Source organism: Acartia tonsa, chromosome 14 (genome assembly GCF_053477335.1).
Source record: "Acartia tonsa isolate MP-2025a chromosome 14, ASM5347733v1, whole genome shotgun sequence".
Lineage (NCBI taxonomy): Eukaryota > Metazoa > Arthropoda > Copepoda > Calanoida > Acartiidae > Acartia > Acartia tonsa.
In genome coordinates, this window is record NC_137273.1 from 30,838,526 (window position 1) to 30,866,292 (window position 27,767).

The following is a 27,767-nucleotide window of genomic DNA, read 5'->3' on the forward strand; positions in this document are numbered from 1 at the left end:
CTAAAGAACAGACAATTCCTTGATTATAGAGTAGCTTCGCTACTAAAAATTAAGTTAGGAGTAGTGATCGCGAACACTAATTAATTGCAAGAATTTAGGGGAGGATATTTTTAGAGGAACATTTAAAAATGAGGACAGTGGGATTATTAAAAGCGAAACTTTTCTATAATTAGGGTCTATACGTCCGTACGTCACGGTTAGCTCTTTCTGTTAAATTTAGGCATGTAAGAATTATCTCATCGATTTCAAACTTTGAATGGGGATTCCTATAACAATTATTTAAAATTCAAAAAGGAAAGCAACTCTAAAATTACTGCCACAAAGTCCCAACGTCCATTTAAAACACATGTACATTTTTTCCCCTTTTTTTTGACAACCCTTGTTGTATGATTTAATTATTCTATTTTTCTGTTAGAACAATGATTCCTACGACAACAAGGTACAAGTCTGATTTTTAAGTTTAAACACTCCACAAGTGTTCATGTTTGTTTGTATACATTATAAAATTATATTACACACAGAGCTGGATCTTTAAATCATTTTAGGGGTGAGCCAGATCGGGGTGAGCCAACTTTCCACCAATGAAAGCACAGCATTTTATGAAATGCCGCGCTGTGATTGGCTGAAATTCGGCTCACCCCGATCTGGCTCACCACTAAAATGATTTAAAGATCCAGCTCTGGATGCTCATAGGTATAGGGAATCTTGAATAACAGCTGAGAAAATTACATTTTCTTCCATGGTGTAACGGACTGAGTGACGGACGGACTGGCTGACTGACGAACAGACAAACAAAGCAAATTATAGAGTAGCTTCGCTACTAAAAAAGATAAAAAGGATAAAATCAACGAAAAGATAATTTTGTTTTGATGTTCTAGTTTGTAAATATATTATAATCAAGACCTTTGCGAAAAGTTCAGAATTCTGCATAACAAGCAAAATAACAATACATTATTATACAGTAGATGATGAAAAGATATAAACATAAGTAGCCCTTAAAAAAATGAATATAAATTGTTGAATAAGTAAAAAAATAGCAATAAATATACTTTAGATCAATTTATACTTAAAAGAAATTTAGTATATACAAATAAACGAAAGAGCTGACTTGGTCAATTACAATGCCCACTGGCCTATCATTGGTCATTTGTATTGTATGACGTCATATTTTATTAGGCACTATAAGCTGCTTCGTGGACTTAATAACCTTAAGGAATTCTCGTAAACCTGACTTAGCCTAACCTAGCCTAAAGTATCATAAAGACCCTGTTTGTTGACAACTTTCAGTTTAAGTGGCATTATCAATAATCTCCCCAATTTTGTAAGTCAAAAAGAGCAAATACTTAAAACTATAATTGTATGAAAAATTATTTAAATTTCAAAATGATAAATTGAAAATCTGTCAAAAATTATATTTAAACATTTGTTAAGACATAAAAGTTTTCACCCATATCTTATTTCCCCAGCTTAATGAGAAGTTTTAAAAAGGATAGATATATGAGTACAATTGTTTGTTAATGCCACAGGCTAGAGAGCTAAATAGATATTCTTTTTTGACCTGAAAAAGGCTTTTGACACTAAACTAAATTTATTTATATTTCAGTTCATTGTAATATTTTATACAAGGTACAGTACCTATATCTGGAATGAATTTGTGTAGATACAGCCAACTATAGTTAATCTAGAATAAGTCTAAACCATGGAAATAAAACATGGCAATAATTTTTATAGAATCAATAGCTAACATTAATTTACGACATATTCATTAATTAATATCCAAAATGTAGGGAGACAAAGTGCCTAAAAAAATCAGCCATGTGACCTAATAAAAATGAGGGATTTTCCATCTCTTCCTTAGGGGTTTTCTTTCCCACTTCTCCCTCATTTTTATGTTTTTTTTAAAGATACTTTGTCCCCCTACTCCAAAATCTAAAAGCATGCACAAAAAAGTATTATAAATTATAAACACAAAAACCACCACCACACAATTGACACAAAAACTATTTTAAATGTCGTCGTCTGTGCTATTACATGAAGATATAAAAGCAATTCCTTTAATTACAGGGATTGGACAATAGCCTATTAGTTATTTTACTTCCTAAATTTATGTTAAAACTGTAATAATCCTTATTTATATAAAAATTCTTAGTGAAAAATCTACACATGTTACTTTGAATAACCCTATTCTTGGAAGTTACCAAAGGCATAATTTTTTAAAGTTAAGTATATTAATTGATTAATTATCCATTGGCCTTTCCCTTCCTTTTAGCCAAATTAAAAAAAGCAGTAAAGAACACCTAGCGGCAATAAACTAAACTAAATTGTTTACTTACCCTAGCTTGTGCTGTTTCTGCCTGGTCCTTAAACTCCTTTCTCTCCTTCTCAACCTTCTCCAACCTAAGAGATAAAAAGATTATGTCCATAATTCTCATATAAAAGTAACAGGATGTTTGTCTGTCTATCTGTATATAGCAAAGTATTTCGCTAACCGCTGAAACTGTATGATTCTCATTTAAAATGAAGCTTCTCATGAGACCAGAGAATTTTTATAACTATTTTAGGGGAAGGTACCTTAACCCTCCCAAGAGAATTCGTCCCCAAAATATAACCCCCGGCCTTCCTCCAATTTTTTAAAATTTTAAAGTGGAGAATCGACTTTTATCCCCATCCCTTTCCTTAAGTGCCCCTATGGACCTTTTATAGTTCCCCCCACCCCACCCCCAGGATTTTTCTTGATTAGTATGAAACGAGGAACTAATTGATCACCTTTGTTTTAATGCCTCTAATTCTTGTTTTGACTGGTTCAATTTCTTTTCTGTACTTTCTACATTCAACAGTGGAGATACCTAAATATCAAAAAAGTTATTTCGACGTATAGAAAGGACGGACGGTCTAAATAAACTTTATATATTAAAGTATAAGACAATGGTTGATAAATTAATCACAAATAATTATTTTAAATCAAACTTTTATGTTAAACAATAAACATAATTGAAAACAAATTTAAATTTTTACTATTTTTTCAGTGATTCATATTTTTGGAACAGTTTTTTAAAACTTTGAAACCCCTACTTTTACCCCCCATCAATAAAAAGGTTGGTTAGTGGCGTGCACAGGGTTCTTCCAGGGAGGGGGGGGGGGGAAATGTGTTACCTTGACTAGAAGTCTCCACCACTGCCAGTCCCTGACCCCGATGAACTTCCTGACGTTCTTCTGAATGCATCTGATTGCGATATCTTGCGTCTGAAATAGTTATTATAGTCAGCCTTTCGCAAATATCAAAATGAAAAAATAAAAGATTAAAACCAGTTTTTTTAGCCCCGCGTTGTCGAAGGCCCAGGCTAAGAAAACTGGTTTTAATTTTATGATTTTTATTTTAATATTCGTGAAAATTTTGTATGTAAAGCGATGGTATACATAATTTTTCAGTATGGCTGAGAACCGGTTCTAATCCAGCGGATATTAATCGGTTTCGAAGCCATAATGAAACAAAGGATGACAAAACTCAACAGACTTATATGCAATAAATAATGAAATAACATGAAACTTTAATAAAAATATTCATGTTATTTTAAGCGTGATTGACAGACGACAACATAAGATTATTTCATATACAGGTGCTTATTGGTTATTCTTAGAATCTTCACCGACAATTTCAACTTTCTATCTTAAATAACAGCCGAGAAAATTACAATACACTTATATAACGTTAATTACGGTCGGACAGACATAAAAAATTAATAATAGAGTATCTTCGCCACTAAAAGATTCTTAAAGATTATATTATAATCACGAAACCTTTCCTTCTAGTCAAAAGAGCTCATATATAGTTTGTATGAAATGGGGGAGCTGCTTATATGTCGTGGAAGGTTTTAAAAAGACAGAGAGGTCTCTGATTATAGCACCCACCATTTATTTTTATTATCTTTACTTACATAAGCGGAGAAAAATGCAAATACTCCATGTGATATAGATTATAGAGTAGCTTTGCTTATAAAATATTTGTTTACCTTTAATTTTTGGAAGTATTTTCTTGCTAAAAATCCGCGACAAGCCGCCTATACAGTAAAGTATTACACATTAATGCTATTCTTATATAAAAGTAACAGGATGTATGTCTGAGTATAACTATAAGGATCTCGCTAACCGCTAAACATATATGGTTCTCCTTTACAGTAAAGATTTATAACTATTCTATTCGAATTCGAGGATTCGCATGCGACCTTCCAAGAGAAATCACCCATGGAAAAAATTTCAAGTATGTATAAAAAAGATTTTTCCAATAATTAAAATCTCTAAACCTCTTCTAAAACTTTGTTCTGTTTGATTACAAAATTGTTAATTCAAATGTTGCTGCGCTATTAATTTACAAAACTGTCCCTGTGTTATTCAAAATTACTTATCTGTAAATTTCAATTTACAAAAAATCAAATTGAAAAGGTAACGTCAAATGAATTCGAATTTTAGAAGGTTATTATATACTAGTGGCTTTACCTCTAGCCTCTAGGGGCTTTGGCCCAAGAGGTATAATTAAATCTTTTATTACCTGGAGAACCCCCACTCCACTACTATTTTAAATAATTAAAAGAAAAAATTGGTGGGGGGATTTTTTGTTTTTGGGGGGTTGGGGGTGTCCCCCCCCCCAAGGAAATAGCCTAAAACCACCACAGGACCAGTAGGTATATTCCCTGAAGAGTAGAATCCGATCGGTTAAGTAGTTATCGAGATCTTAAGGGACAGACAGACGGACAGACAGACAGACGGACGGACAGACATCATTCTACTTTGTATTATAGATGTATAAATTTAAATTGAAAGAAATCATATCAAAATGAAAATCTGCATATTCTCATATTAAAGTAAAAAGATGTCTTTTGGTTTTGTGTCTGTCTGTCTGAACGAACGAGGGATCTCGCTAACCGATGGAACGATATTGCCCTAGCAATAAGTTTAGTTCGTCATAACACCAGTGTATGACGGTTAGCATTATGTGTAAATGGATATAAAATACGTGGATATATTGACATAGGAAAATTTGTCGTCAATTTAGATAGCTAATATGTACGCCATTTATTGGTCAGTATGTTCATCCAGTAGAAGGGGAGGGGATGAAGTAAAGAGGGTGAATTGAGGGTGACAACTGCTAACACCACTTTATCAGAGTACATGAAAATCTGGTGCAACATCCAAGTTATAATATTTGTAATACTAAGTAGAATGATGTCTGTCTGTCTGTCACGTGGTGGTTTTAGGTTATTTATTAGGGGTGAGACACCCCCAACCCCCCCAAAACACAAAAAATCCCCCTAAACTTTTTTAAAACATCAGTTTGAAATTAGTAGTTGCATCTCCAATTTTTTTGGTTTTGTTTTAAATTACCTCTTGGGGCAAAGCCCTAGAGGCTAGGGGCGAAGATGCTAGTATCCAATAATGTGTAATATGTTCCTGTAGTCTTAAAATTTTATGTTTTAGCCTGTCCTCTCGTCCCTCCTCGAGGTACAGCAATACTCCACTTCGTAGGAATACCTGAAAATAAAAGAATACAAATTATTGGTGGCAATGTTTGCACACTCTTAGTTTGTACACTATGTGTACATCTTAATTACGATTTAATTAAAATAAATATAATTTTTTTAAATTAAAAAATATGCAATTGTTTTCTAGTGGAAGGGGGGGGGGGAGAATTAACCTTTTTTGTAGAATGAAACCATTGGTTGAAAAATTTGAACACTACTAGTTTGTACATTTTATTATAATACTCAATGAAGATTTGATAAAAATAATTTCGAAAAAGGTTTTAAGCAATCGAATATGTAGAAAGATTTTATAAGCTTAAAGTGCAATATAATTTACTGACCAAATTTTAAAAATAACGTACAATTTTTAAATACTAATGAATCCTTATATAATATTAACAGGATATGTTTCTGTCTTAACAGTGTAGATTCTTATAGGTCCTCGGAGGGTTTATGACTATTTAGGGGGAGGGTACTATCACCCTCCCAAGAAAAATAACCCCTAGAAAAAAATAAGCCTCCCACCCAATGTTTGTTTTACTCTTTCTTTTTAGAACTAGAATTAAAAATTAGGGAAGGGGTCTAATCTCCCCCCCCCCGCGTCCACCACAAGTGCCTCTAGAGACTTAACCACTGGTTAGTTTTAAAAAGTTTTAATGCATAAACAATTCATTGTTGCATTATTTTCTGTTTTCTTTGTTAACAAAATAAGAAACAATTATTTCATATTCACCAAATTAATTATATCAACAAGAATGACAACATCTACAAAGCGAAGCTTAACAAATCAATGATGAGAACAAAAAAATACTTCAGGTATTGGTAGCGTATATGATTATTACGGGGGAAGAAAGGGTAGTTGATTTATTAAAGCACTATTGTCTTTCTAAATTGTCTAATTTGGAGGAAGGGTGAGGGGGAGAGGAACATTGGGCTGTAAATCACACTGGTACCCAAAGTTTATAAAAAACAAAAGTTATTCGTGGGCTTTAAATTTTGGATAATCTTAGTTTATCTACACTGGGAATTTAAATAATTTATCGTCCCATGTCTTTTCCCCTCCCTGAATTTGCTGATTTGATTACCATAAACAGAACTTTTATTCAATGATTTAGTAGTTTCAAGGAAAAAGGAGTAATCTTTATATAAAAGAAACAGGATTTTTTGGAGTCTATCTGTATTTACCGAAGATTCTCGCTAACCGCTGAAATGATATGGTTCTCCTTTACAATGTAGCTGGAAAGGTTTATAATTATTTTGGAGCAGTAAGCAAAGTAGTAAAGTTTTTTTTGTTTATCCCTTGATTCGATGAGAGTTTAATTTTAGGGAAGGTTTATATTGATTTCAGGATAGATTTAGCCTATTTCTCATGTAAACCTTTGACTGGGTTTAAGCTATTTTTTGCGCCATTTCTTTGAGAGGAGGACAATGAATAATAAAAAACTTCCCAGGACGGAATTTTGTTGATCATAATTTGGGGAAATAAATAATCAATATTCCATTGTCCTATCCCTTTGTTCCTGGTAATAATTATGCAAAAACCACCCAATGTTAACAAACATAACAAGGATTACACAATCCATGGTAGTCAAGAAGCGAAGGTAATGTGTAACTTATTCTTGTCTGTATGTCTGTAAGTCTATAATTCTGTTTTACCTGTTTCTAAAGACATTATCATTTGACAATTATCATTAATAACAATTACTTCATGATGTACATGAAAAACAATAAGTTATTTAAAATACAAAATTAGAAATTAACAGCATAAAAACATCCCGGGACCTATGTGAGGCTTCTTAAAGATAGAGAACTGAAATAGTTTGGTAGTTAGCGAGATCTTAATGTACAGAAAATATCCTTACCACTTTATATGATAAGATATACATAGGTACTGTATTAAGGTAAATTATAATATAATTATTGTACATAGTATGTATAAATGTATTTTTTGTATGTACTAAAATACACAAACAGTAAATAAAATAAAAAATTGTATAGGTATAGAGTATTTATGATTATGAATATAAATAAAAAATCCTCAAATACTAAAAAGATTAAAAATACGCCAAACTAAAAAAACCTGTTTTTGTTCTTCATCATTATTTTCAGTATCATCACTTTGAGAATTTTCAAGATTATCATTGCTATCACTTTTAGCGTCCTTGTTATCATTATGAGCAGTTATAGATTCTTTAGTGGCACTTTTAGCGGCTGTAGCTTCTCTGAAAGCATCTTTAATAGCGTCTTTAAGAGCACTTTTTTCAGCTATAGATTCTGACAAGTCGTTGTCAATGTTTTTTCTTACTGATTGAGAATGATCAACGAGATCATTGATTAGATCATCTAATCCTATAAGTTGATTGTTACAGCTTTATTTTAACTAGTGGCTTTGAATCTACACCTACGGGGGTACAGAATCCCCACTTACATTTTTTTCTTTTTAAATGGAAAAAGAAAGAAGTAAGGATGACAACATCCATAATTAGCCAAGCACAAAAAAAATCTAAGAGAGGAATTCGGACAACGAGTTTCAAAGTTCATTTGTTAAAATTAAGAATGGAATTATCGGATAAAAAAATCGGGAAATCTTTCGTCATTCTGGATGCTAATTGGTATATGAAATCTTCACACAAGCTGAGAAAATCACATTCACATAGCAATACGGACTGACTGAGACTGACTGGTGGACAACATAAAGAGATAAGGATCAATTCCCGGACACAATTTATTATTCAATTTTATATATTTTTGCAATAAATCCATTGATGAAATTAATTTTAAAGTCAGACAGATTATCGTGCCTAATTTACCATTTAAGGTAATAAATCTTTGACTAAAAAAATGTACTTCCTATTTGGGGTAAAAGGTTTACCCCCTTCACCCAAAACGAAAAGCTAAAGCTGTAACATTCCTGAAATTGAAGTTTTAATGGATGAATCATGTGACTTTGCTCTTGACTCTTTAGTTCTATAAATTTCAGTGTTGTCTAAAATTTCAGATGGTGCTTTGTTTTCTTTCACAATACTGTCCAGAACTGTTTTTCCATACAATTTGTGCTGTTGTAATAATTGTTCCTTATAAAAAATAAGTTTTATTTAATTTATTACTAAGTTGAAGAGTAAAAAGCCTGGACGTCCAAGTTTTTTATTAAGGTGGGGGGGGGGGGGGGTAATGCTGGTTATTTTCTGTGGAGTAATTATATTTTTTTTTGATTGGGTCCCCCACCCTCTTGGAGGCCCTGGTCCTAATTGTTAAGACAATTGACGATAAATTGATATACATCCCCAATTATGAAAATTAAAATGATCTCTTCTGTAGATACAAATTATTGGCTGAATAGTTTAGACACTATGCAGGGACGTCCAAGATGCTAGGAGAATTGAATTCACCCCCCCCCCCCTTGAGTTTCCACCCCAACCTTAATAAAAAGCTTGGACGTCATTGACACTAGCAAAGAACCAAATATTTTAAAGTGGACTAATAAGAAAAGATGCTTATAAAACTTTGGTTGCCAGTGTTATTAACAGTCCATTATTAAACTATAATGAAATTATCAAATAGCAAAATGAAACATATTTTTGCCTTTCGAGCTTTTCGTTTCAGCCTTGGCGAGGGTTTTGGCGGTGAGCTGTTTGTCATATTATCATGACAGAATGTGGTCATATTATTGTTGTCATTTGCTGTCATAGTAGTTGATGATATGGAGTCATAGTCACTGTTGTTATCCTTCATGGAGGTCATTATTGAACTTCCTAAATAATTATATTGTTAAATTTTCTGTGTAGATTCCCATATCCAAGGTTTTATTTTAACTAAGTTTGTCTGTTTGTATGTCAGTTAAGCTATTTATCAATTAATATATTCTATAAATTAATCAAAAATTCTTTCAAATAATCTTTCAATCAACCCTTCTATCCATCAATTTAGCTAACAATCAATATTTCTATCAATCACACAATATAGATGTCAATCCATCCAAGAAATATTCAAATTATATCAATCAATATATAAATCTATGAATCAATGAATTCATTGATCTACCATTCTATCTATCTCTTAATCATCCAATCAATCCATAAATCAATTAATTAATTTTCAATCAATATTCAATATATCTTTAAATGAATCTATTTGCCTAATATATCAATCTATCTATCATTCAAGTTATCAATCAATCAATCAATCTATTATCAAATCAAATAATCACTTAATTCTCCAAAGACAAATAATCAACCAATAAAAGTATTCATACCTGGTATAGTAGTAGCTTCACTAACTTGAGTTAATGTTTCTGTAGAACCATTCAATTTATCTTCATCAATTCTAAGAGTAACAAGCTTGTTAGTTGCTTCAGCTAATCTCCTTTCTTCACTGGCCTTTACATTCTCATTGATAGCTTGAACTGGTATTTTCTTGGCTCTAACTGGCCTATCTAAAGTTTTGCTCATACCCTTGGGGTTATGTGATACATCTATTGTTTTGTTAATAGCCTCATTAGGCGTGTTTATTGATTTTTCCATAACCTCTATACATGATGTACTCACTGATTTATTAACTTGGGGCGAGCCCACTGATTTGTTTATGGCCTGAACTGGCTTAGTGTTGACTCCAATGTTTTTCTTGGAAGCCAGAAATTTTTGTATTTTAGCCCAGCCAGAAGCTATCTCGGCTTTGTTTACTGAAACCTACAAAAAAAGACGTAAGGTATATCAAAGATTGTTTGTCTGTTCAGCTATCAATCAATCAATCAATATATAGAACAAATCAATAAATGAATCTGACCTCATTAACAACAACAGAAGTAGGTTCTTTTATCCTATATTTGTCCTCTAATATCTCTCTAGCAAAAGTATCTTTGTGTCTATCTATCAATAGTATGATTGCTTGTCTGTCTATCTATCCACTAATAAATCTATGAATCTGACCTCTTTAATGACAACAGAAGTAGGTTCTTCAATCCTATGTTTGTCCTCTAATATCTCTCTGGCGAAAGTGCCAGAATAAGAAACTTCAGTAAAAGACCCTTCATCTACTGATTCTTTGATATTGAATTCATTTTAATTAATATTCATTTGGAAATATACAATAAATATAGAAATTCTAGATGATAAATCTCTTAATTGTACCAATGGTGGCACAGTGTAGGAACAATCTGACCACATCTGTCTTTAGGAAGTGTGCACATTTAATAAGATATCTATAAACAGTATAATTTCTTAAGATAAAGCTTTGAATCAGAAAATTATTAAATTACATGTGACTAAATAAAAAAAAAGTTTCTGCTAGAAAATATTTTATAAGTTGGAAGATTTTTGTGTATTAAGGACCATCTAAGGTTATCTATCTATTGAATATATGTACAAATAATAAAGGTACTAAGAAAGAGAGGGAATGTCTGATTGAGCCAATAGGAGAATCGCATCGGTACATACATTTAATTTCATTGGTTGAAATTTTGTACACATCTTGTTACGAATGCATGTTGTTTTTCATTTCATACATAGTTAAAAGTCAGCTGTAAACAGTATATTTTCTTAGTAGAAAGCTTTGCGGAATCAGAATTAATTGCACAAAAATTTCGTTTAAATTTGAAAGCTTCGAAACGAGGTGGATTCTTAAAAAACAAGTTAAGCTGGCTACTCGCTGGTGAGGCAAAATTATTTTTGTGAAAAATCCTCCAAAATCGAATAAAAAAATTTACAAAAATTAAATAAAATATTAAAGGGTTATTAACATATGATTTTGTTTAATTTTTGTAGATTTTTAATGTGCTTTTGGATGATTTTTCACTAAAAATAATTTTGCCTCACTATCGAGTAGCGAGTCTATATTTTTTTAAGAATACACATCAGCTTGAGTCGAAAGTAAACAATACTTTTGTCTGCTAGAAATGTTCCTTCTTAGATTTGACGAAAAAGGGGTTCAGAATATGCTTCTATTCTTATATTTCTATTGTACAAATATAAAATTCTATATGAAAAACAATTAAACTATAACTGCTAATATAGGGATGGAAAAAATTAATTCAGGAAAGAAAATGAATTATAATATGCCTTGTGAAACAGCATTAGCAAAGGTACCAGCAAATGAAACATCTAAAATTAGAAAAATTTTCCATTGTAGTTCATTAATATTATTAAATGCTGATTTTAGAAGTGAAGCTTCTTTATAAGTCTTTAAACGTGCTTTTATTTACTCAAGGATTACACGACATTTTAAAAATGACATGAAAATTTTTAATTTACTTCCCTCTTCCCCTTAGTGTTTGCTCCAATTTATGTTCATGCTCCTGTTTGAATTATCTTTTATTTAATTTCAATTGTCCTTTCCCTACACGAAACTCCATAAAAAAACTATAGAAAATTTTCCTGTGAAACATCCATCGTCCAAATCTTCATCCGAGGGTTGTTTCTTCACCATTAATCTTTTCAGGGAAGCATCTCTTTTCTCACTTGCCTTTCTCTCTTTTACAGATACGTCTTTAATATCAAATGCTTCTTTTTTACATTTTGGATTCACAGAATTTTGTGGATTTTTTGGTTCAAGTTTTGGAACAGAAATTTCAGTTTCTTTGCAATTGAAGGGTGTTTGACCGGAAAACCGGTTTCTGAGCGAGGTAACTGATGGAAGGCCAGATTTTTGGTCCTCAACAAAATCAATGATTGTCTAAAAATAAAATCATTTTTAAATAAATTGAAATAAAAGGATGTATTATTTTTCAGAGACCAAGTATAAATCTTCAGAACAAAATATAACAGAAGAGAATGAAATGAATACAAGAGAGTGAGACTAATGTTGTAGAGGTTTCTGGGGTCATAAAAAATTATCTTCGAGTTACAATCTAAGATTTCTTCTCTAAAATGCATAAAGAATGACCTGATATGAGGTTTTGAGGTCCTGCGATCTTGAATGGCGTCGGTGATGATCAAGAATAGTCACCAAGTCCTCGGGCTTCAAACTGGCCTGGAAAAAAGAGGTAATTATAGAGTATTGGGTACCAGCATTTAAGATGTTCAACCCCAATTATGAAAAATAAAATAACCCCTTCGGTAGATATTTGTCACAATCAATACAAAATTTTAAAGTGCCAAAAGTTTTAAGCTAACGTATGAGAGAATGGTATTTTAAAACTTTGGGTACCAGCATAATTTCCAGCCCAATGTCCCATCCCTTCATGGGCAAATTATACTTACATTTGTGTCTGTTGGCAAAGATTTAATATCTCTGGAACTGACAATCAGATCATACAAGCATTGATCCAATAAATCCATTTCTTTGGAATTCATCTCACTACAAATGAAAAAAAGGAAAAGATTAGTTTTTTTAAAAACTTATACTTTTTAAAATGCTAAAGACAAAATCTTATTCATGCTACTACTTAGAATTTATTTTATAATGCATTAAGCTTTAAAAAAATCAAAATGTGCTAAACATAAAAAATTAAAATATGCTAAACTTAAAAAAATAGGACAGACAGACAAACATTTATTTGAATTCATGGAAAAAAGTTAAAACTGTATCCCATTTTTTGGGCATTATAATCTATCTATCTATCTATCTTTACCTGGATAGTACTATCATTTCCAAAGGACTGGTCAACCAAGTTTCTAAACTTCTGTCAAGACTAAGTTGGCTTAACCGTCCAAGGCTTGGGTTAATACTAAACAAATTTATTAAAAATCACTTACAATTAATAAAATTATTACAATAACTTGAAAATTTTATTATTTTTCTTTTTCCTATCCTAATTTTCCTTTTAAATAAATGTACCTGGAACTGCCAGCGCTACTTTGGGTCCACTGGCTTGGAGAACAGGATATGGCATCATCAGCAAGAGTATCTAGAACAGCCGTACTTTTCTCTTTTGTACTTTTTGTACCCTCAATTAGGTATGTACTATAGCTTGGCTCTTGATTATTAAAGCATTTATCCTCAAGTGTTACCATATCCTTTAATCTCTTTTCTTCTTCAGCTCTTTTTTCATCCTCATAGAATTTGATCAGATCTCTAATTGGATTTATGGGGAAAATTCTTCCCTGATTTGGCTCATCTGTTAAGTTTTCCGCGTTTTCTTGGTTTGGTTTGGTTTCTGTACTAGAATTGGTTTGCACTAGATCATCTGTTTGTATTGATTTTGAAGCTGAATTTGTCTAAATCAAAATGAATATTTAAATGAATTTTAAAATTAAGAACCAATTACATAATTTGTTAAGTAGGTTATAATAAAAAAAACTTTTTAAAATTTACAATTGAGTAAACAGCATAATTACCTTCAAATTTGTTTTTTCAGAAATTCCAGGTTTTACAGCATCTCTTGTTGATTTGGTTGAAGAAGTAAGCTTTGATTTTATAGAGAACTTTGATTTTGCCGGTGAAAATCTTGATTTATTCTTTGCATTAGATAATCCATCACTTGATACTGACAAAGATGATGATCTACTCATTCTAGAGGATCTCACAGAATCCTGATCAGACTCAGAAGCAGTAGAAGTTATACTTGACTTTCTCTTACTGCCTGCTGAAGACTTCTGTTCCAGGGAAGTTGACCTGGTCATGTTTTTCCTAAATTTACTCAGCCGCTCTTCAGATGTCGTCTTTGCTCGTTGCGCCAAAGATTCTGCGGCAATTTTCCCGGATTTTTGTGTCATTGGAATTGTATTTCTTGCTGCTGTTGATCTCTTTGTATTATTTGATGTCAATGATGAGCTCCTTGTATTAATTACAGAGGTTGTACTCTTTGCACTTGCTATACTTGTAGTTGATGTTGACTTACTATTGGCCAAGCTTGTTGATAAAGATGAATTTCTTGAGTTTGTAGTTGATCCTTTTGAAACTCTAGAAGATATAGGTTGATTTACACTTGATTGTCTTAAAGAAGTTACTGAACTTGCTTTCCTTACTTGAGGCTCGGCCTTCATGGTGCTCTTAGTTTGTCTTGAATTTAGAGAAGCATTTTGCAAAGACAATCTTTTATAATTTCCAAAAGTTGGAGGAGAAATTCTTTCTAAATCTGGTGGCGAAGATGATTTTGATTCTCTTCCTGATCTGGAAATTGTTGTTGACCGTGTGGTGGATGTTGAACTGGTTGTTGAATTTGACAATGACTTGACAACTGATGATTTTGTTGGGGATAGAGATGGTGGTCGAGAGAACGAGGAAGGAGATCTTTTCCTTTGTGGCAATTTTGGCGGATTTTCTTTTTCTGGGGATTTTTTGGTGTTTTTGGCAATTGCAGCACTTTTAAGTGTTTCTTTCACTATTTGTTCAATTATTTCGGTTTCTTTTTCACTAAGTGTGTCCTTTCTCTCTCTCTTGTTTTCCTAAAAGTAAAATTTATATAGAACTGTTTAGTAGAAAAAGAGTTAATATATTAGCAAAAATGCAAAAAACAATATGATTTATGAAATTAAATCAATTTTAAAAGTTTTAGTTGCAACAAAAATTTTAAAAATCAACAGGAACTTACAGCTGATACTAATATTGATGTATGAATATATACTACTTATAGAGTAGCTATGCTTATAAAGATACTTACTTTTGTATCCAAATTATCATAAAAACTTTCCAAAGATCTCTCCTTGTCAGTGTTAGAAGATTCATTATCTGTAAGTTTGGAATTATCAGAAACTGTGTTTGTTTTATCATCACTTTGACTCGCAGATTTATTTTCATCAATACCATCTAAAATATGCAGATCATAAGGGATAAGACAATGGATAATAAATTGATATACATCCCCAATGAGGATAAACAAGATTACTCATTCTATAGAGTAAATCTATTGGTTGAAATGTTTAGACATTAAAAGTTTTTAGCTAACTAATCAAAATTCAGTAAAAGTAACCAAAGTATACACAAGTTAACATGGTTATAAAACTTTTGGTACCATTGTAATTAACAGCTCAATGTCTCCTCCGTCCCTGATATTACATCATAAATAAACAAGGATGACAGCATCCATAAGTAGCAAAGCACAAAAAAATCACAAATGGACAAACGGAAATTGAGCATATGTTAAGTGGCCATAAGAAAGAGAGAAGCAATAGTTAAAAATCACAAGACTTCTGACATATTTCTGCATTTATTATATTTTAACAAAAGACTGCAGTGATTAATGTAAAAATGGTAAATACAGGTTTCTTGTAGTAATGTTTTATCTTGGAGACACTATTAATTTAAAATTACCTTTATTATCTTTTTCTGTTGATTTGCTAGTTTTATCAGATCTGTATTAAATAATCTTTGATTATATTTAGATACTGGTTATTTCGGTGAAGAATAATCCTTTCCTAAGAGCATCACAAGTATACAACTTACTAGGTCCGTCAGCCTTGATTTTCACTTTGTACCCAATTAATCAAAATTAAACAAAGCATCCAATTTATTGAAGCCAATAAATAAGAGAAAGCGGTTACAAAACTTCAGGTACTAGTGTGATTTATAGTCCAATGTCCCACCCCTCCCTGCAAGAAATGAAAGATATTCTTTTAAAAACACAATTAGACTTCATAGAGAATCATTGACCTGAAAGTAATTTCTATTTTGTGAAAAAGCAATGGATTTATTATCTCTTGGATGTTACACCAGATTATCATGTAATTCTAATAAAGTGAAACTTGTACATGGCTAAATAAATATACCCCCATCCACCCTTTTTACCCCTTACCCCGCCCCCCCTTCCACTGGATAAACTGACCAATAAATGAGGTCAATATTAGCAAGGTAAATTGAGGACAAACTTTCCCCTGTTAATATATCCACTAAGATATATAAGTTTTCCGGAATTTTAATATCAGGGGGAGATTTGAAATCTGCATCAAATTTTAAGGATTTTTTATAAACTTCGTTTTTTGTATAATTCTTTATCTAAAAGCGGAAATGCATTTTAAGTTAATTAATTTTGACCAATAGGATAGGTGGATTTTAAACTACCTGCGCTCTAATTGGTTGAATGATGTACGCCATCCAATCAGAGCGCAGATTTTTTAAATACACCACCAATCACAGATGCCAAAATTAATTAACTTAAATTGCATTTCCGCTTTTAGATAAAGAATTATAGAAAAACGAATTTTATAAAAAAAATCCTCAAAATTTGATGCAGATTTCAAATCTCCCCCAAACTTTAAAATTCCGGAAAACTTATATATCTTAATATCCACGTATAATCCAATTAAAGTGCTATCTTTTCAATACATTTGTTCCCCACAAATACATGACAATAAATTCTGTTTACATAAAGTGTCACAGTGTACTAGGCAGTGGTCAAATTATTTAAGCTACTCTATAATTTCAACTGTACGTCTGTCATCTACGTTTAGGCTGTTTTAAAGATAAACATCTGAATTTTTAGGTGAAGATTCTGCTGACCAATTAGGAAATACTTTATATCTCACTTGCTCTGTCTGTCTGTCTGTAATGCTCTAATCAAATTTCCATATAAAAAATCTGATTTCTCTTCTGATTTTAGGCTGATTTTTTGTAATTTGCTAACCAATGTACTTTTTTTATGAACTTTGTTTTTTACGATTTTTTATTAACAATTTTAGTATCTTTAATATCCATGCATAAAGAATCAGGATGTGAAGATGATTAAAGTCCCTCAACAGATTATGACGTCATACGATAAAATAACCAATGAGAGGCAAGCATAAATTTTACCATTGGTCAATTACAGTTTTTACTGGCCACTCAATGGCTATTCTATCGTATGACGCCATAATCTGTTGAGGGACTTTAATCACCTTCTCAGGATGTCTGCATGTATCTGTCTATGTGTGAGAAGGTAGCCCCGGTTCTCTGAAGTTAGGATTCAAATGCAAAGGGAGATTCCGTATCTGTGTGTTGCAAACCGCCGCTGGACCAATATGGTTTTCCTTTCCAATGAAGTTTCATTTAGGTCCATGGAAGGTCTATATCTGGAGTTAGGTACGCTACCCTCCCAATTTAAAGCACCTTAAAAACTAAAATTGACAAAGAAGATTGACTTTACCCCCCAGCCTTCCTTCAAGTACCCCTACAGTTAGCTTTTTTTAGCCATTTTTAATTCATTGTGTTTGCAAGTTCTTTATCTGAGAATGTCTTAGTATTTTATCTAATTTGTTATTTCTTCCCTTAGCATCTTATTCTAATGAAACTTAAATTCTTTTACACCGCAAAATATGCTTTGTCAGGGATATAGATATGTATAAAAAAATTCCTCCATCTTTAATCCCCCCTTCCCTCATAAAGTTTTGAGTTTTTCATTTTCTGCTAGATAATAACCGGTTATATTTTCCTCTAAGCCAACAAAATAGGAATTTTTCCTTTAATTTTCATTTTCCTATCAGCGGACAACTGCCTATGGTATCTTTTAATATATTATTTGATATAACGGTTATAAATTGTAGTGTGGTAATACGACACCCATACGGACAGGCCGAATACAGAGTTGCTTCGCTGTGACTTATGATAACAAACCCCCCGCACTAATCCTATTATATCACTATCCATCTCATGACCGCTGTTAACCCCGCACCCGGCGGTCAAACTAAGCCTGCCTAAATGTGGGGAGGGGACTTGAACATGCAACTATCACGAGTCCATCATGCACTTATATAATCGGGAGGCATTGCCTCCCCTTTTACCACCGCTGCCCCCACAGCCTGTCTACCGTCGGGCGCTAAGCCCTAGCGCCCCACACCCCCTTCAAACCTAACTATTGTCATATTTTTGTTGTATATATATAGTAAACATAACTTGTAAATATTATTCAGTTTAAATATATAATTCTGTATGATTGAATCCTGCTTGTTTGTTTGGTAGAATACTTAAAGGCTAGGGCCCGTTGAATCCGAACTCGTTACCCCGTGGGCCGAGTACGCTCGGCTTACCAGAACTTGGTGTCAGCGTGTTTCAATCGAGCCTTACAGAAACTAGCCTATTCTACCTCTGATTGGACCCTTTGGCAAGTAAGGGGACAATCAGCCGCCAACTGACCCGTGAGACGGCCTTTTTAGGTCGAATTTCCATCATTTTGAACGCAATATGTGGGCCTCTGGCCTACGGCAAGCAGATTTAGCCTGCTAAAAGCGCCAGTTAAGACGCTTTTTCCGTGTCGTGTAGGAGTAGCGCTAGGTGCGCAGCCACGGCAACCGGATAATTTAGCTCAGACGGCTACAAAACTGAGTCTAAATTGGCAAGTGTAGCTGGGACAAGCCCCAGGACACCCAGGCCAAACCTACGAGACAGACAGCTGTGTGCTGGTCTCCCTAAGAAGGCAATGTGTGGCTGCGAAGCTGCAGCACACAAGTAAGCCCTACCACTGCGACGGATAGCAGATTTTGAGCCACAGGCACGGCAGGACGGGACATTCCCTGCCGCTGTCTCCCAGGATTCGAACCCGAGGCGCTGCAGGACGGGCCATTCCCTGCCGCCATTTGTCGGGATTCGAACCAGCGGCGCTGTAGGACGGGTCATTCCCTACCGCCGTCACCCCTCTGAACCTTGCAGGACGGACATTCCCTGCTGCCAGTGCTTCCAGAATCACACCTAGAGCTCCTAGTGATAACAACACATCATTGTGTATAAAATGTCAACCAAGTGATAAAAATAAATATAAAATTGTTGACCAAGTGATAATTAATAAGCTCTAGTGATTCGAAGCTACAGTCTAAGCCACCATGGTAAGCGATACCACCATAGCTGCGGTGCGGCCACCACCAAAGTTTCTGCCAACCCCAGCCGAACGAGAGGCCCCCTTGTCTCAAGGGCAGGACCTCCACTTCCCCTGCCATATCAGGGTGAGGTTTCCTACTCCTGACCCTGCCCAGCATGTACAGGTTGATGCCATGGTTGATTCTGGCAACCGTGTACCAGGGTCTGCTGTAATTTCTGAGCACCTCATGCACGCAATGGGCGTGCAACGCATGTTGATTCCGGACAACACCCAGATCCTGACTGCTAATGAGGAAGGCCAGCCCCTCCAGGTAATTGGAAAATTAAAAGAGTTATATATGGCAGTTTCACACACTCTTATACTCCATCTATACCACGTGACTGTGGTCCGAAATCTCTCCCACCCTCTGAACTTAGGAGGGTATTTTCTCAAGGAGTTCGGAACTAGGCTCTGTTTCGACATGCAACCACCTTGCTTGTGGGCGCGTGGGGAATTTATCCCACTCCGTGGCGTCCCCATTGACCGGGAGACAGCCGAGAGAGAGCTAAGCTATGAGGGGCCTCTGCCAGGCCCCCTGCCTGAGCAGCCGCGTGTGGTTGAGAAAGGCACACACTGGGTGGACGCTGAGCTCAACGCACACAAGGGAGCTAACCTGCTAGCCATGGGGTTGCCCCCAGTGCCCAAGGTGCCAAGGGAGAGCCTGCCAACAACGTTTCCTGAGATTGCCAGCCCTCCAGAACCAATCTTCTCCTCCGACATTTTTATCAACGGCCAGCCGTGTCCACCTGGCCCCCTCTACCTGGGACCTCCAGCCAGTCCACCAGCCAAGCCCGAGTCCAGACCCGTCAAGTCGCGGTCTGATGTCCCCGAAGCCACACTCAACTCTCAGGCCCCAGCCTCTCCCGGCGCCGTGCCCGTCAAGTCGCGGCCGGACGCCCACGGAGCCAAAGCTGGACCCAGCATTTTGGCCTCTCCCAGCGCCGAGCCCGTCAAATCGTGGCCGGACGCCCCCGGAGCCAAGCCTGGCTCCGACACGTCAGCCTCTCCAGAAGCCGAGCCCGTCAAGTCGCGGCCGGTGGGTCCCGGAGCCAAGGCTGACCCCTCACCAGCCACGTATAGGCTGAGCGCTGTCACTCCAACTGACGGTCAACCACCCCAGCTCCGCACAGTCAAGCGGGTGGTCCTGCCTGGCCGCGGGGTTATGGCAGTCCCTGTTGAGCTAGTAGGCCACCGCACCAAGGATGCCATTCAACTAGCTGCCCCAGAACAGAGGTTTGGGGAGGACCTTGTTATTCCAGAGGGCCTGTATGCCCACAGGCCTGGCTCTGCCACTGTGTTTAGAGTACTGGTGGTCAATGAGGGGGAGGTGCCCCTCTTGCTGGATGCTGGCCTCCCAGTGGCAGGGGAGCTGGTCAAACCTGACATCCTGGAGGTCTCTGATACGCCTCCCCCGCGTCTCCACTCGGTCCAAGAACCTGCTGAGCCTATAGACATGCAAGAGTTGTGGGAGGCCTTGGAGATGGAAGACAATGAGTTCCTACGCAAGGACCCCTTGCTCAAGAAGGAGGTCTGGACTACGTTGTCAGAGTACAGGGACGTCTTCTCCAATTCTACCCCCGGCTGCACAGATGTGGTTGAATTGCAGCTGCGCCTCAAGCCAGGGACCCAGCCGATCCGCCAGAGATTTAGGGATCTGAACCCGTGGCAAGAGGCTGAACTGGAGAAACAACTGGACACTTGGCTGCAGGAAGGAGTCATAGAGCCGTCGGACTCCGCCTGGAGCAGCCCCCTGGTGCCCATCAAGAAGAAGGACGGGAGCACCCGCTGGGCCGTCGACTACAGGGCCCTCAACAAGTGTCTGGAGCTGGACAGCTACCCCCTGCCCAGGATCCAGCAATTGGTGGAACGAGCTGGCGGGCACCGTGTCTACAGTGCTCTAGACGCGGTGGCCGCATATTACACCATCCGTGTGTCTGAGGATAGCCGGCCCTGCACCGCCTTCACCACCCCCAGGGGCTTGTATCAATGGAAAAGGATGCCCTTTGGCCTGGCTACGGCACCGTCTGTCTATTCCAGGTTTATTGCAGGGGTCCTAAACCCACTAGGCACAGCCAACCTCCAGTCATACCTTGACGACGTCCTGACCTTCCACCAGGATACCTGGGCCCACCTGGCCAGGCTCCGAGAGGTCTTGGAAGCCCACCGCAGGGGAGGGATCCGCCTCAAGCCAGCCAAGACCAAGTTGTTCCGGTCCAAGGTGGATTATCTGGGTCACACCCTCAGCCGAGAGGGGATAGCCATGCAAGAGGACTATATTGACCGCATCTTGGACTGGCCAGCCCCTAGCACCCCCAAGGATTTGCTGGCGTTGCTGGGCTTCTTTGGATACTACCGCCTGTTCATCCCAGAGTACGCAGACCTCACCTACGAGATGAATCGGCAGAAGACGGCCAAGGCCCTAACCTGGACACCTGAGATGGAAGCCCAGCTGCTGCAACTCAAGGACAAGTTCCGACAGGCCCCCATCCGAGCGCCGCCCAGGTTTGATTTACCAGCAGTGTTCCAGCTCACCACAGATTTCAGCAGCCGCGCCATCTCTGCCATACTGAGTCAATGCCAGGAGGGCAAGGAGAGGCTGATTGCCGCCGTGGGGCGCAAGACAACCGACCCTGAGACGCGCTACCCGTCCTGGAAGGGAGAGATGGCCGCCATTATCTATGGGATCCGAAAATTCCACGGCATCTTGTCCTACCGCAGCTTCCAGATCAACACTGATTCCTCTGCCCTGCTACAGATGAAATCACTGAACACATCCACAGGGATGGTGGCCCGCTGGCAGGAGGAGCTAGCGGCCTTAGACTTTACCGTCTGCCACAGGCCTGGCACCCAGAATACCAACGCCGACGCCCTCAGCCGCCGGGAAGATGCCAACATGCCAACGGCTAGCGCCGAAGAATTAGCAGAGCAGGCTGAGTATATCCACAACCTGGCCCAGCTAGGGGAGCCCGCAGCTAGCCGGCCTCCTGCCGCCCGACTGGATTCAGCTAGAGTATTGGAAGCCCAGACACAGGACCCCCTCCTGCTCCGTGTCCGCCAATGGGTGGCTGATGGCAAGGCTCCAACCAAGGCTGAGCTGCGTGGCAAGGAACGAGACGAGCAGCAGTACGCCAGCCGCTTCTCAGCCCTGGGGCTTGACGAGCATGGCTGCCTCACCACCACTGACCAGACTCTGACAGGAGAGAGGACAAGATACCTGCTGCCTTCGGCCCTCCAGCAGGATGCGTTCTTTCTAGCCCATGGGACCCCCATGGCTGGGCACTTTGGGATGGACGCAACTATCGCCCGCGTTGCCATGCACTTCTGGTGGCCCAACCTGGCCCGTGACGTCCGCCTGATGGTACAAACCTGCCCTGAGTGTGTCCAGAAAGTTACCAAGGAGAGGCTGAAGCAGGGGATCCACGTGCCCTCCCGCCAGGGGTATCCACAGCAAGTCCTATTCATCGACCTGGTGGGGCCACTGCCAGAGACCCCAGCTGGGAACCGCTACATCCTCACCTGCCAAGATGGATTTAGCCGGTTTGTCAGCCTCTACGCCATCCCCAACAAGCGCACCCTCACGGTGGCTGAAGCCCTGTTGCACCGCCACCTGGCCACGTTCGGATGCCCCCTGAAGATCCATTCCGACAATGGAATGGAATTTACCAGCCAGGTATTCCAGGAACTGGCCTCCCGGCTCGAGATTGGCCTGACACATCCACCACCCTACAATCCACAGTCCAACCGAGTGGAGAGGTTTCATAGGACGCTCAACACAGGCATGCGCCTGTTCCTAGACAGAGACGATAACAACTGGGAGCCCCACCTGCCTGCCATCGCCTTTGCCTACAACACCAAGGCCTGTAGATCCACTGGTGTGACCCCGTTCCTGGCCTTCTTTGGGAGAGAGGCCAAACTTCCGGTGGACATGGTGCTACGGCTGCCAGAGACCGAATATGCTTCAGTTCCAGCCAACGTCCAAGCTCTGTTGCAGCGCTACTATGCAGTTTATGATGCCATCCAGCAGAAGGAGGAGGGAGCCATCAGGAGGAGCGCGGCAGCTTACGAAGGCACGGCCAAGTATGAGGTTGGAGACTTGGTCTGGTACCTGGCCCCTCGCCTGGTGCCAGGAAAGGCAGCCAAGATTACCAAGAGATGGACTGGCCCCTGGAAAGTAGTGAGGAAAGCTACAGAAGTCCATTATGTCATCAAACCTGCCTCTCCAGTAGCCAGGATCTCAGAAGTTACCGCGCATGTAGGCCGACTGCGCAAATACACTGGAGATGTGACTGCCCACCAGATCCCAGAAGACATCCAAGTTGACGTGGACGGCGACGAGGATGCCACCGAGCTGCCAGTTGGAGCGGCGGCGCCCGCAGCTAGCAACCCAGGAGAGTTCCCAGTGCACCAGCCAGCCGCAGCCGCCCCACAGCCTAGCGGCCAAGATCGTGACCCAGTGGAGGAAAACCTGCAGGAGCAACCCAACGAACCACCGCCGCCGCCGCCCGCTCCAGAGCCACTCAGAGATGCCATCTGGAACCCTGACGCAGACATGGAGAACCTGCCAGCCAGCAGCGGACCTGTAGGAGAAGAGCCAGCCACTGCGATGGAAGAAGCCGCCCCAGAAGAAGAAGAAGAAGCCATGTGCCCCCTGCTGATGACAGCCATCCCCATCCGGGTAGGAGCTAGGAGGCCAAGCAACCTGAATCAAGCAGGCGCCCCCATGGAATTCTATGCGCCCTTTGCCATCACCATTCCACCCTTAGGAACCACCAGAATCTGCCTAGGCCTCCGTGTCCAGTTACCAGCCGAGACAGAACTGATCCTGCAGACGAGGCAAAATTTCCAGCGGCGAGGCCTGGCCGTGGCCAACCCACGCCTAGAAGCCAACCAGGAGCTGACAATGCTGATCACCAACCACAGTCAGACCGAGCAACGAGTGTCCCGAGGAGCCTGTGTAGCCCGAGCTGTCCTCCATCGAGCTGTGCCCCAGGAACTGCCTGTCCGGCGCATGAGCCGGCTGTCGTATCCCCAGGTTCAAGGCCTGGTGGCTCAGGAGCCACGCAACCCTTGAAGGGGAGGTTGTGGTAATACGACACCCATACGGACAGGCCGAATACAGAGTTGCTTCGCTGTGACTTATGATAACAAACCCCCCGCACTAATCCTATTATATCACTATCCATCTCATGACCGCTGTTAACCCCGCACCCGGCGGTCAAACTAAGCCTGCCTAAATGTGGGGAGGGGACTTGAACATGCAACTATCACGAGTCCATCATGCACTTATATAATCGGGAGGCATTGCCTCCCCTTTTACCACCGCTGCCCCCACAGCCTGTCTACCGTCGGGCGCTAAGCCCTAGCGCCCCACACCCCCTTCAAACCTAACTATTGTCATATTTTTGTTGTATATATATAGTAAACATAACTTGTAAATATTATTCAGTTTAAATATATAATTCTGTATGATTGAATCCTGCTTGTTTGTTTGGTAGAATACTTAAAGGCTAGGGCCCGTTGAATCCGAACTCGTTACCCCGTGGGCCGAGTACGCTCGGCTTACCAGAGTAGCTCCTAAAAAGTTTAAAGCAAAATTTTCCCAATGTTATTTAATTTCATTAAAATCTTGCTAAAGCTATTGAAAGATTATTTTTCCTGAAGTTCAGAGCAGCAATCACTGATGGAGATTGAATCTAAAGTAACAAATTTTAATGACCAACTAAAAGAATGAGAAAATATTTAAAAGGTAATATAAACAAAATTATTTATGATGATATCAAATAATTATAAAAAATGACCTATATCGAATATATGTATATCCACAATACAAGCTCCCAAAACTGAAAATAGTTTTACCTGTAATGGTTGAGACTTCTGGAGGGGTTTTTGTTTGGGCACAACAGCTGTCCTCTTGGTGGCTGGCAGGGTTTTAGAATTATACTTTGTTGGTGTGGTCATTTTCCCGCCCATTTTCTTTGGCACAGGTGGTGGTAGCGTTGATGTGTATAGAACAGGAGGTGGTGGCCGTGGTGGGGTGTCATCTAGTAGAAAGTCGTCTTTGCTGTAGCTGTTACGCTTTTTGGCGCCAAATTTTGGTGGGCTTTGTCGAGGAGGACTAGGACGTGGTGGGGTTGGTGGAGTAGATGATTTTCTAAGGACATAATCACGTGGTGGGCTGGGGCGCAAGGGTGGTGGGGAGTTAGATTTTGCCTTTTGCTTAATTTTATCACTTGTTGGTCTTGTATTGCTTTTAATGTTATTGTTGTTGCTTGTTAGAAGAGTGGTTCTTGTGGCAGGTTTCCCATTTACTCTGACTATCCTGTACATTGATTTAGATGGTGTACCTGGACTCAGAGAGGTGGCAGAGCCTGTAGGACATAAAGGTCAATATATAATTATTTTAAAGAATATTTTTGAAAGAAAAAAATCCTGCTTAGTAGTACTTGGGATTGAGATAGTCTTAAAACATCCTTTGTTATAAAAAACCTTTCTAATTTGTATAAAAATCTTTCTAATTTGTATAATAGGTTATAGAAAATATTAAGTTCTTTAAAATAAAATATATACACCCCTGTATTAGATATTTTATCATCTTCATCATGTGAGGGGGAGTCTGCACCCCCAGCACCATCACTGTCTGATAGGGTGAAGTAGCCCCCACCCCCAGAGTCGGGGGAATCTGATCTCACCTGAGAAATTAGAGATAGAAATTGATATAGAATAGGTAGATATTGTGACAGGGGAATTTATGTCATCATTTTAGGTTGCTAATATAGTCCTCAGATATTGGTCAATACGTCAGGGGAGTAGATTATGGTATTGTTATATCAATCACCCTGAAGAAACATTTAATCAGGGTATGCTAAAATCCATATTCTATATCCATTTAGATAGATATTTTGTGAAAAAATAATGATCACCCAGACATCATATTTTTGCATTACTTGTACAAATGACAAAAAGTAACTATCCCTTTTATTTAATGTTGCATGACTCATCATTAACCCACACACACAATATTTATATTAAAATTTGTTTACCTTATCCATTGACAGAATAGGAAACTGCTGACCCATCAAAGCAGCTTTTTCAGGCGCCATATTGATCACAGCAGCTTTTTCAGCTGTCACAATACTGTTCAACAATGCGGAAGATTCTGTGGACAGCTGACGGCCTAGCAAAACAGCTGACTGTTGTTCTTGTAACCTTTGCATAACTGGTTTATCCTCATTCAATAAAACGTCGTTGTAATTATGGTAATCAGCTGTTGGATTTGGTGTGGCAGAAGCATTTTTGTTTGGGGCATTTTTTGATGGTTGAATTTCACTTTTGCTTGATGTTATTGAAGGGTTGTCCTGTTTAGGGGTGGGTCTAACCCCCGAAACCCCAAATAGAACTATTCCGGACATTTTTTAATGTAAAAGTCTACATATTGATCTTAAAATAAATGTAAAATCAATCTTAATAACTACATAAATGACAAGTACATATACAGTAATTAAAAAAAATTGTATAAATTATTGGAGATACATTGTACAGGTAAATTATATATCTTATATTGATAAAAATAATCTACAATATAATACCATATTTTTGAATCATACATTTAAAAATTTAAAAAATTATTTTTATACTTTCTTATTCAGATCAGAGGCAAAACATACCTAAAATTAAAACAAATTTTGATTGATTATTTTAAATCTAATATCAAAGTATTAGAGTTTATTCAATTTGTGGGAATGTCCTAGATCTCTTAAATGGCTGTTGTTTCTCTGCTATTGACATATCCCTGTATGAAAATAGTAGGAGTAACAAGAAACAAAGATAGAAATTTTGTTGTTTGCAAATGTTATAGAAATTTTTGACAGTTGTTTCCATAATTTTACAATGGATATATCTTATGTGGATAAAGTTTTTGATCATTGTTTAAAATCATATTCGCAGCTAATCTATAGTTACGTAATGTCAGTATGTCACTCCATGAAAGTATCTTAGGTACAATATAGAAAAAATAATTATTAGAGTGGTCATAAGCAGGTTATTGCCTAGTTCGTTAAATTGAAATATTCATCATAATCAATTTAAAATGTTTTATCCATAAATGATAGGACACAATTTTATACTAGCTAATATTCAGAAAAAGAGGGAGGATTTATTTGGTGTATAAATATTTGTCCTCAGGGGAAAGAGGGGATTTCTTTTCTCAGGACAAATTTTCACTTTTTTTCGCCCTATTTGTCACCCTAATATTTTGCAGTTGTGAAGCATCTCTATCAAATTCTTCCAATTTGTTTAACATCTATTATAAAAGTAACCGGATGTGTGTCTGTCCGTATGCTTGTACCATACATCTCGCTAACCGTTAAAATGATTTGGCTCTGATTTTCATTGTGTAGTTAAAATTAGATATCTTATAGTAATGTTAACTCTTTACTTTTTACATAGAAGCAGGGTCGTCCAAGCTTTTTATTATGAGGTTTTTTTTGGGAGGAGGGGGGGGGGGAGTAATAATTTTAAATTAAAAAAAAAATTTGAGTATGTAAAATAGGGGTTTC

At 38.2% G+C, this 27,767-nt stretch overlaps 3 protein-coding genes across 3 annotated transcripts in view; all 3 read right to left on the reverse strand.

Annotated features, from left to right (window-relative positions):
• The window catches only part of LOC145305407 (unconventional myosin-XVIIIa-like), a 201,893-nt gene that overhangs the window by 89,206 nt on the left and 84,920 nt on the right, over positions 1-27,767 (reverse strand). The window contains exons 29-33 of the mRNA XM_080147025.1: positions 5,445-5,526; positions 4,011-4,057; positions 3,154-3,243; positions 2,767-2,846; positions 2,334-2,397 (exon numbers count right to left, since the gene is read on the reverse strand). Of these exons, the coding sequence (XP_080003151.1) occupies positions 2,334-2,397; positions 2,767-2,846; positions 3,154-3,243; positions 4,011-4,057; positions 5,445-5,526 (363 nt within the window). The remainder of the gene's footprint in view (positions 1-2,333; positions 2,398-2,766; positions 2,847-3,153; positions 3,244-4,010; positions 4,058-5,444; positions 5,527-27,767) is intronic.
• Positions 8,411-25,586, reverse strand: LOC145306319 (uncharacterized). The gene is made up of 14 exons (XM_080148401.1): positions 25,069-25,586; positions 24,868-24,905; positions 15,702-15,742; positions 15,052-15,197; positions 13,787-14,836; positions 13,287-13,666; positions 13,081-13,176; positions 12,710-12,806; positions 12,393-12,479; positions 11,858-12,182; positions 10,442-10,554; positions 9,769-10,201; positions 9,099-9,268; positions 8,411-8,590 (listed from the first exon to the last, which is right to left on the reverse strand). The coding sequence occupies exons 1-14, from the start codon at positions 25,537-25,539 to the stop codon at positions 8,411-8,413; spliced, it is 3,627 nt and encodes a 1,208-aa protein (XP_080004527.1). The 5' UTR covers positions 25,540-25,586.
• LOC145306320 (uncharacterized) lies at positions 25,646-26,651 on the reverse strand. Its single transcript, XM_080148402.1, has 3 exons — positions 26,253-26,651; positions 25,782-25,901; positions 25,646-25,654 (listed from the first exon to the last, which is right to left on the reverse strand). The coding sequence occupies exons 1-3, from the start codon at positions 26,619-26,621 to the stop codon at positions 25,646-25,648; spliced, it is 498 nt and encodes a 165-aa protein (XP_080004528.1). The 5' UTR covers positions 26,622-26,651.